At 46.4% G+C, this 9,308-nt stretch overlaps 1 protein-coding gene across 3 annotated transcripts in view; it reads right to left on the bottom strand.

Moving 5' to 3' along the window:
• Window positions 1-3,777: 3,777 nt before the first annotated feature.
• NAV2 (neuron navigator 2) overlaps window positions 3,778-9,308 on the bottom strand; it is a gene marked incomplete at its 5' end in the record, with an annotated part of 757,282 nt that continues 751,751 nt past the window's right edge. For all 3 annotated transcript variants that reach the window (XM_082845354.1, XM_082845352.1, XM_082845353.1), the window contains one exon: window positions 3,778-7,120. In XM_082845354.1, coding sequence (XP_082701480.1) covers window positions 6,995-7,120 — 126 coding nt within the window. In that variant the 3' untranslated portion in view covers window positions 3,778-6,994. The remainder of the gene's footprint in view (window positions 7,121-9,308) is intronic.

Raw genomic sequence — 9,308 nt, 5'->3', positions numbered from 1 at the left:
GGATGAGGGAGATGGTGTGAGTACTTCACGGCATCAGGAACCCTCTGGACGCACTGCCTCCCTGAATCCTGCAAGACACAGGTGGTTTAGCCTCATTTTACTTCAGAGGGGGTTGAGGCATAGGGAACTGGCATTAACGCATCCAAGCTCACACATCAGTTAGTGTCGAGGTGGACGCAAACGGTGTCCTTGGTTTATGGACTTGGGAAGCTGAGTCTGCTCACGGGCAGGAGCGTTCTCGGCTGCCCTGCAGCACTCATGGGGTGTGGTGGCCAGGCGGGCAGCCTGGGGTAGCATTTACTTTGTAAAAACCTTACTTTGAAGTATAACACGCACAGACCAAAGTGCACGAAGATATACAGCTTAGTGATCTATGACAAAGCAGCTGCTCATGAAATCACCACCCGAGTCGCATAATAGGACACCACCAGCAACCCAGAGCCTCTTATCCTTCCTGACCACCGCCCCTGTCCTCCTTGCTTTTCCTTCTAGTTTTATGACCTACACACTGCGTCCACACCTGACGGCAGGTGAGCTTTATGTAAATGGAATCACACATTTGGCCTCAGTTTGGGTTCGGCTGCTTTCGCTCAGCACTCACTCAACATCCACCCACAAATATTTTCACTGCTGGAGGAGACGGACATCACAATTTTGTCCGTGGACCTGTGGACTGTTTCCAGGTTTTGTTATAATGAATGTGATAACTGCTGTGAACGTTTGTGTACATATTTCTCGGTGCATACATGTATACATCGGGTATGTAACTGTATGCGTTTCCTAGAGCTGCCATAACTCAGTGTCACAAACTGGCAGGTTTAAAACCGCAGAGAGTTATTCTCTCACAGTTCTGGAGGTTGGATATCTGAAACTAAGGTGTCAGCAGGGCAGTGCTCTCTCTGAGACTCTGGGTAGAATCCTCTCTTGCCTCTCCCCAGCTTCTGGTGGAAGCAAGGAGCAGCCATCCTTGGGGTGTTTGCAGCTGCACAGCTCCCATCTCCACCTCCACCTTCGCGTGGGCCTCTTCCCTCATATCCTTAGGTTATCTTCCTATAAGGACACTAGGCATAGTGCATAGAGTCACCCTACTCCAGTAGAACTTCTTCTTCATTAATTACATCTGAAAAGACCCTATTTCTTTTTTTTAATACTCTTTACAAATTTTTGTTTTATTTATTATTTTTGGCTGCATAGGGTCTTCGTTGCTGCGTGCGGGCTTCCTCTAGGTGCAGTGAGCGGGGGCTACTCTTCATTGTGGTGCGTAGGCTACTCATTGCAGTGGCTTCCCTTGTTGCGGAGCTCAGGCTCTAGGCGCGCGGGCTTCAGTAATTGTGGCTCGCAGGCTCTAGAGTGCAGGCTCAGTAGTTGGCTATACTTCACCTTTTGCGTTTCACTATACATTGTAAAACCATCTTGTCGATTCCATAAAAATTATGTCGGGCTTTTGAGTGGGCTTGCATCAACTCTCTAGACCGTTTTGGAGGAACTGACATCTTCACATTGAGTCATCTAATCCATACACATCACATATTCCTCCATATCTTGGGGTCTTTCACTTCTCCCCATGGTTTATAGATTTCTACGTAGAGGTCTTGCCCATTTTTTTTTTTTTTGGGCCGTGCCGCGTGGCTTACAGGATCTTAGTTCCCTGACCAGGGATCAAACCCGTGGCCCCTGCAGTGGAAGCACGGAGTCCTAACCACTGGACCTCCAGGGAATTCCGAGGTCTTGCCTCTCTTACATTGAATTTATTCTTAGGTATTTGATATTTTTGATGCTCTGAAATTGGTATTTTTAAATTTAAAAAAATTTAGGTGCATACAGACGTTCAATAGATTTCCCTGTACTGACTTTGTATCCAGAAAAAAGTTTCAACTTATTATTTCTAATCATTTATCTGTGAATTCTTGTGGATGACCTAAGTACATAATGCTATCTGTAAGTAAAGACAGTCCAATTTCTTCCTTTCCAATCTTCAGGATTTACTTCTCTTGCTTCTCTGTGCTGACTGGGGTTCTCTACTATGATGTTACCTGATGAAAGGAGGCATCTTTATCTGTCTCCTAATCTGAAAGGGAACACATTCAACATTTTAGCATTAAATACATTACATATGATGCTTTCTACAGTTCTTGCTTTTTTATGTTTTATTTTTTTACATAAATTCTTTTTATGGTCAAGGGAGAGAATATCTTAAGAAAATGGATTGGGAAGAAGAATATTCTTTATTTTTTTTAACATCTTTATATTGGAGTAAAATTGCTTTACATTGTTGTGTTAGTTTGTGCTGTACAGCAAAGTGAATCAGCTGTACGTATACATGTACCCCATCTTTCTTAGATTTCCTTCCCCATATGGTCACCACAGAGCACTGAGTAGAGTTCCCTGTGCTATACAGCAGGTTCTCGTTAGTTATCTATTTTATACATAGTAGTGTATATATGTCAATCCCAACCTCCCAATTCACCCCACCTCCCTTCCCCCTTTGGTATCCATAAGTTTGTTCTCTACATCTGTGTCTCCATTTCTGCTTTTCAAATAAGTTCATCTGCACCATTCTTCTAGATTCCACACATAAGAAATATTATATGATATTTTTCTCTTACTTCACTCTGTATGACAGTTTCTAGATCTATCCATGTCTCTGCAAATGGCACTATTTTGCTCCTTTTGATGGCTGAGTAATATTTCATTGTATAAACGTAGGGGTGGAATATTTGATGTGGAAAACCTTGGAAATTCAGGATATCTAGTTGCCACACCATTGTACCAGCTCCCTTTCATTTTTTTTTTTGACAGGCATTAAAAACTGCCTATTCTCAACGTCTGGATTCTTCACCTGCCTCCTGGCTGGGCCACTGCTGTGTGCTACATTGAGTTGGACATTTCACATCACCAGCAGTTGAGCCAGCTGGGTCGGATCAATTTCACAGTGACCCCACAGGCCTCACTTCAAACCAAGCCTTTACAGTTTTTGTTGTTCTGGTAAAAGTGAAGGTTAAGATATGATGTCATCTCCCACTGCCTATGCTCTGCAGTGGATATCAGCTGCAATGCGGAAGGGGGCCCCTGAGATGAGAGGCAGGATTTGGGGTTGGAATACGGGGCTGAAACTCCAACTCTCTCACCTCTTAGCTTGCAGGATCCTTGGCAGGTTGTTTTCTCTGAGCCTGAGTTTTTGTCTTTGTTTTTCCTCTCACTTGTAAAACGGGAGTAAGGATATTTACCTCCTCTGGGTAATTTTGTAGATTATATTAGAGCACTTGGGAAAGCACCTAGCAATTAGTAGGTACTCAATACATTAAAAAAAAAAAATCTTTCCTGTGCCAAGGGGTCGACTGGGGGGTGAGGGGTGGCTGGATACTGATAGATAGAGCTTGCCTCAAAGTGTGTTCTAGGACCTAGAGTGTTGGCCTCACCCAGGAGCGTCTTAGAAATTGAGAACTGCAGGTCCCAGCCTGGACCTGCTGAATCAGAATCTGCAATTCCACAAGATCCCCAGTGACTCAAAGTTTGGGAGGAGCACAAAGTGCTGCACTGCTAAGAAGCTCCACACGGGCAATAACCGAGGCAAGGAACTGGGAAGAGGTAGGATGCCGATGACACAGCAGCAAAGATGGGTTTGCAGATTTTGGGGAGCTCTCGCTGTGTTTCCTGCATCCAAATAAGAATGACTTCCTCCCGGCACGAAACTGAACTCCGACGAGGACGTTCTCTAGCACAGAAAAGCCAAACCACTAATCTGAATAAATAAGCATCAATTTTATTGAATCATGAATAATTTAAGACTGGTACAATCATCAGCTTTATTCTCTATGATGTGGGGCATGATCTCCGGCAGATCGTTGGCAAATCCAAAAACCTCATGACAAATGAAAATTAAATAGGGAGGGACGGCGGACGGGGAGGGAGGACGGAAACATACCGTACACAAAATACTCAATTCCTAGTTTTCTCTTTAAAAATGGCTAGAAAAAATTCATCAAAATGCAGCACTTTAATCAATTATTTACAATTTCTATGTTACAATGAAAAAATGTACATCTTATAGAACATATTTCATAAACTGCTCCACTGGAAATAACTAGATCAAAACAGCAAACCTTCCATTTCGTATCCACAAAGTTGGATTATTTTCTCCTTTTGAAGTAGATTCGCCATTATCAAATTCGAATACACAGAATTTTGAAGTTTAAGCATCAACAATAAAATATGTCCCCAAGATACAACAAAGGTCTAGGCAAGTCTCGTTCCGTGTCCCCCCCTGCCCACCCACCACCTTAAACTAAAGGGAATTCCCATCTCACTTATGGCCTGTAAAATTCTCGGCAGTTTGGAAAGAAAACTTTTGGCTTCCATTGGTAACTCAACACAAATGTTGCATAGAATTTCATACATTTTCAAAATTAGCCTAACTGTAGAAAAAGGCAAAGTGGAAGCATTTCGGACAGAGCCCTAAATGAGCACAGTCACTTTGTCAAAGGTGAGCGACACAAAAGCAGAACAGGACCAAAGTAAGAAATGTGCATATCAGACAACCCTGCTTCCGGAAACTGTAGGAAAGACCCCGAGTTGTGACTCGAACAAGGCTACACTCCTTGAAACCACCGTTCACTTGTCAGGCAGCACCAGGGACAGAGGTCTCGGCGCTGAGCCTGGACCCGGTGGGAGGGAAGTCTGTGGGACGGGGGAGAAAAGAAAGAGAAAAGAGGGTGCTGTAAAAAAAAAAAAAAAACAAAACCAAAACCAAAAAACGTTTCAAAGGATATTGGCAGGTGTCTACTCACAAGGTGACCGGGAAAACAGCCCATGAGGAGAAGTCCATTTCACCTCCTCCCAAATTCACAGTATGAGCGTGTAAGGTCATTGCTGGGAGATAAATTGAGAAGGACCATTCTTCAGGTTTACCAGAAGGCTCAGGGTGTGACTGACCCCTGAGGTCACAGGCTAAATACATGCTTTAAACATGTTATGAAAAACAAAACAGAACAAGACACACTCACACACCCAGATGACTAAGGAAGGCTTAGCAGAATAGAGTCTGAGTTTACTGAGATTAAAGAAAAGAGCACGCTGAGAGGTTTTCCATTCACCTGTTAGAGAGACACATTCCCCTTTTCCTTTCAAAGAGGAAGCAAATGGTGTCATCCAATGTAATGTGACTGGTTTCAGGTCAAGCTCTTGTGGTTAAGAAAATAAAAGATGTTGAGAGAGGGACCTTTGGAAATAGAAATGTAAAAAAAATGGAGTAAAACCCCTGATCATTAACAGAGACTCCCCCCATGGGGGTCCGATAAAAATAAAACAGAAACAAACGACTCAAAGATTGACCACACTCCGTAGAGAAAATACCGGTATGCTGAAGACACATACGAGCAGAGCATGGGCTCAATGATGTCATGTAACATGGTAGGAACTTTTGCCTTTTCCTGCACAAGACAGATCGTCATCTAGTCAGGGCGTTAGCTGGACACTGATAAGAACCTAAAAACAAAAAGATCTTTTTTTTTTTTTTCCTTTTTCTTTTTCCCACAGTCACACATCCACACGAATGAGTCTTTTGGATGAGAAAAGTCACATTAGCTTGAGTTCTTCTAGTGAGTAGATGACTTGTTAGCCCTGTTTGCTCTGATGGGGAAAACAGAAAAACAGACCCCAGGCAGGCACGACACTCATCAATGAACACGGTGAGTACAAAACCAGTTAAGGCATCGCTTTGGGAAGGTCAGCACCGAAGAGGTCAGGCAAGGCTCGTCCGCCGGAGGCCAGAGCTTCTGGAAGGGAGCAGCTGCCTCCACCTGTTGACTTGTGTGACGTCACGTTGGTTCTGGGGAAAGTGCAAGTGTTTTGCGAGGTGACCTCACACCCCACCTGAGGTTGGGGCTGGCATGCTGGAGGTGTCGACGTGTGTCCTGCAGCCTCGAGGACGAGGAGGAAAGGCAAGGTCCCGCTCACCCACGCGCTGAGGACGGGGTCCTGGTCCACTGTCAAAGGCACAGTGACCCCGGCCCCAGCAGGAGGCAGCGAGTGTGCAGAACTGTGAGGATGGACAACTGAAAACCAAAACTCAGCAGGACCAAACCAAAAGCCAACTCCTGCGGTTCTCACGTTCACCAAAGGATGGATTCTGACCATGAGGGGAAGGAGAGGGGAAAAAAGTCTTCAAAATCAAAAGAGTCAGAAAGGGAGAAACTCAACCTCATTTTCAAAGGGGTGATCGGTTCGCCAAGGTAGACCAATTCTCACTGTACACAGTGTTAGCAGGAATAAGACCTGATTCATTTCTGTACGAGAAGGAGACAGACACATGCAGCTCTGCGTTTATAGCCACATCCGCTCGGCCTCGCTCTCACTTATGGAAGAACCAGAGGCTGATGGGTCTGAAAGGCGGGGGAGGAACTGGAACAGGCAAAATACCTCTCGGGTAAGGAGAGCACCATTTAAAAAACAAACCAAAGAGAAAGCACGATTTGTTTTTCCTAAGTTTTTCCTGCGATGCGGCTCTGCAGTTTGTTGAGTGTGACCAAAGCAAGGGCCCCGGCTGGCATTGGATCTCTGTGTGGCCGGTGTGGTGGAAGGGCAGCGGCGGGGTTGGAGCTGCAGGGTCTGTGCGCGGAGGAAGCCCTGCTGTCTCCGCTTTCAGCTCTGCTCTAATCTCTTCTGTCTCTGGGCCGCTGAGGGCAGGATGCTGTTTGGTTTCAGAGCTTCAAGTGGGTTGGCTTTTTTGTTTAAAACCCTTTTCATTTCAACGGTGATGGTCCTTTCCCGAGAAGTATCCTTCGGTGTCTTAGGAAGGTCACAGCGACAAGGCAGGACAATAACTGACACAGAAGATGGTGCGGTTCTCCCCGTGAAGGAAGCGGGCCCGAGGCGGCTGGCCCGGGGTGCCTGCACCCAGGTCGAGGCTGGAGGGCGAGGAGGGTCCGGGTCTTCGCGCGGCACTCGCGCCGAGGCCGGGGGCTGGCTCAGGAGGGCAGGCCCCGCGGTCCGGCCGTCACAGAGGGGACTCCAGGGACGAGTCCAGGATGTCGTCGCGGTGGCTGTTGCTGTTGGAGTCGCTGTCATAGCTCTGGGGGCTGGAGTAGTTGGCAGCTTCCTGCAGCCTCATCAGCATGTTCATCTGGGGAAAGAGCGGAGACCGCGACATGGCTTCCGGTCCGGTCGGCTGGCCGCGCCTGGCCTCTCCAAAGCTCACGCCACGTCCTCTAGACTCACCCTGGGGACTGTGGCCCGCGGTGGACGAGGGCACGGGCCCTCGGCCAGGCTTCCAGGGTTCAAGTCTCGGCTCCACCCCTTACTAGCTGCATGACCTCGGGCCAGTGACTTAACCGCTACACCTCAGTTTCTTCACTGGTCGCATGTGAATAATTATACCTGCCCTCTAACGTTACGGTGTGGATTCATACATGCAGATCACTGAAAATACAAAATCCTCTAAAAGATAATGTGTATATATTTTTTACTTGGGAGGGGCACCTTACTCAAATATAGCCCTCAGCCTGGGTGAGATGCCAGCCAAGCGCCCCAGCACCGCTGACCTCGAGGCACAGGGCTCCCCATTCGATGAGCATCGAGCCCACCTGTAGTCCTGGCTCTGGCCAGAGCGCAGCCTGGAGTCACCTGGGCTCCAGCTCCTGTCAAGGTCTCCATGGGGAGGCGGAGGATAGCATCAGTAAAGCAGAGCCTCGGAGCACCGGGAGGCCTGGATTCCAATTCAGAAACCTTTGGGCAATTATTTAATGTATCTGAGCCACCAGTTCCTCATCCACGGAATAGAGAAAACGGCAGTACCCATCCCATAGGGCTGAAGTAGGGAATTAAACGACATGGTGTGTATTCAACCCTTAGGAGAGGGCCTGGCACATAGTAACTGTTCAATAAATGAGGTAAGTGTGCTATCATCATCACCGTCATTTCTCTTAAGAGTTTCAAGACAGTGTTCTTGCATCTTCCCTGGTCTACAGTCTACTGGTCATTTGTGTTCAAGGGGGAGATGGGGAACTGAAAACTATCAATACTTTAATTTTATTTACAACTATAAACTGTGTGTGTATGTATTTTATATTTTATCTAGCAAAATTAGGAAGATAGGGTCTCTCTGAGCTATCTTCAGACTTGGTGCAGCTGGGTGTGAAGTCCAGCTGCCCCCTGGCTGGCCGCCCCTCAGGATGCCTAGCAGAGTGGGCCTGGGTGGGCCAACCACAGATGCACCACCATCTGGTGTCCATCTGCATGCCTGCAACTGGGAAGGGGTAGAGCGGAAGTCCAAAGAAAAATCCTTCGCAGCCAGGATTATTCATTCACTCATCAAACATTCCCTGTGTACCCATAATACATGGTCTGGAATAAAAACAAGACAGTCCTGCCCTCCTGGAGGCCTCAGTCTCAGGAGGGTGAGAGATCAGTTAACAAGAGGGCTATCGTAGCAGACACCTGTGGTCCTGGGCGGAGAGAAAAGGACTTGGGGGAAACACCAAGTACGTAACTTGGTAAGTAGAGGGAGCTGGGCTGGCATAGCTGACTTCTGGGAGCCTGAGGTTGGAAAGACAGTTCTGTGTAACGATTCAGAGAACCCCGGGTCTTACCTAAATGCCGTCTGTGTTTAGGCAGCGACACGAATATCCCTGGTTAAGAAAAGACTGTCCAGGGCTGAGCTGGCCGTTCCTTCCTCTAGATGTCCTAGATTCTACTTTTACATAAGTTAGAGTTCATGCGCTTGAACCCACAAGAACAGTTCCGTGACTGTGGCTTTTAGTAACGGTTAACGTTAGAAATAGCCTTCTACAGGTTGATCCTTTCCTCTGGAAAACCACTGTGGTAAACACTGCAAATTAGGTTGTGCTTAGTAACACAAGCCATAAATCCATTTAACGTAAAATCCCTGTTTAAAATGTCTCAATAGGACCACAGCTGCATCCCACCAGTCAGGAGTGGCAGACAACCCCAAAGCACCTATTATTATTATTTTTTATCTAGCAAAGCAGTTAGTCACTAGGGATAGAACAGCAAGTCAACTGTCTTTTAATCCTGCCGCATCTCTTATGAATATGTTCTTTCATTAGGTAATGCAAGCAATATTCTTTGCAGTGTTTTTCCTTTTGCCTTAGTTGCCAAGAGAGCTCAGGGTTAAATTTATAGCATGATAATGGTCATTTAACCATGGGAGGTTCCAGTATATGTGCTTCAACCTTCTTTTAATAGGGCTTTTGATTTATTAGGTCTAATTTCGCAGTATGCCTACGTATGGGTCTTACATTGGCAGAGAGTTCAAGAATTGCAGTGGTATGATCTCTGACCCAGGTTCTTCT

Source organism: Leucopleurus acutus (assembly GCF_964270905.1).
Source record: "Leucopleurus acutus genome assembly, chromosome: 8".
NCBI lineage: Eukaryota > Metazoa > Chordata > Mammalia > Artiodactyla > Delphinidae > Leucopleurus > Leucopleurus acutus.
Note: the sequence above shows the minus strand (reverse complement) of the source record. Positions and strands in the feature narration are given on the sequence as shown.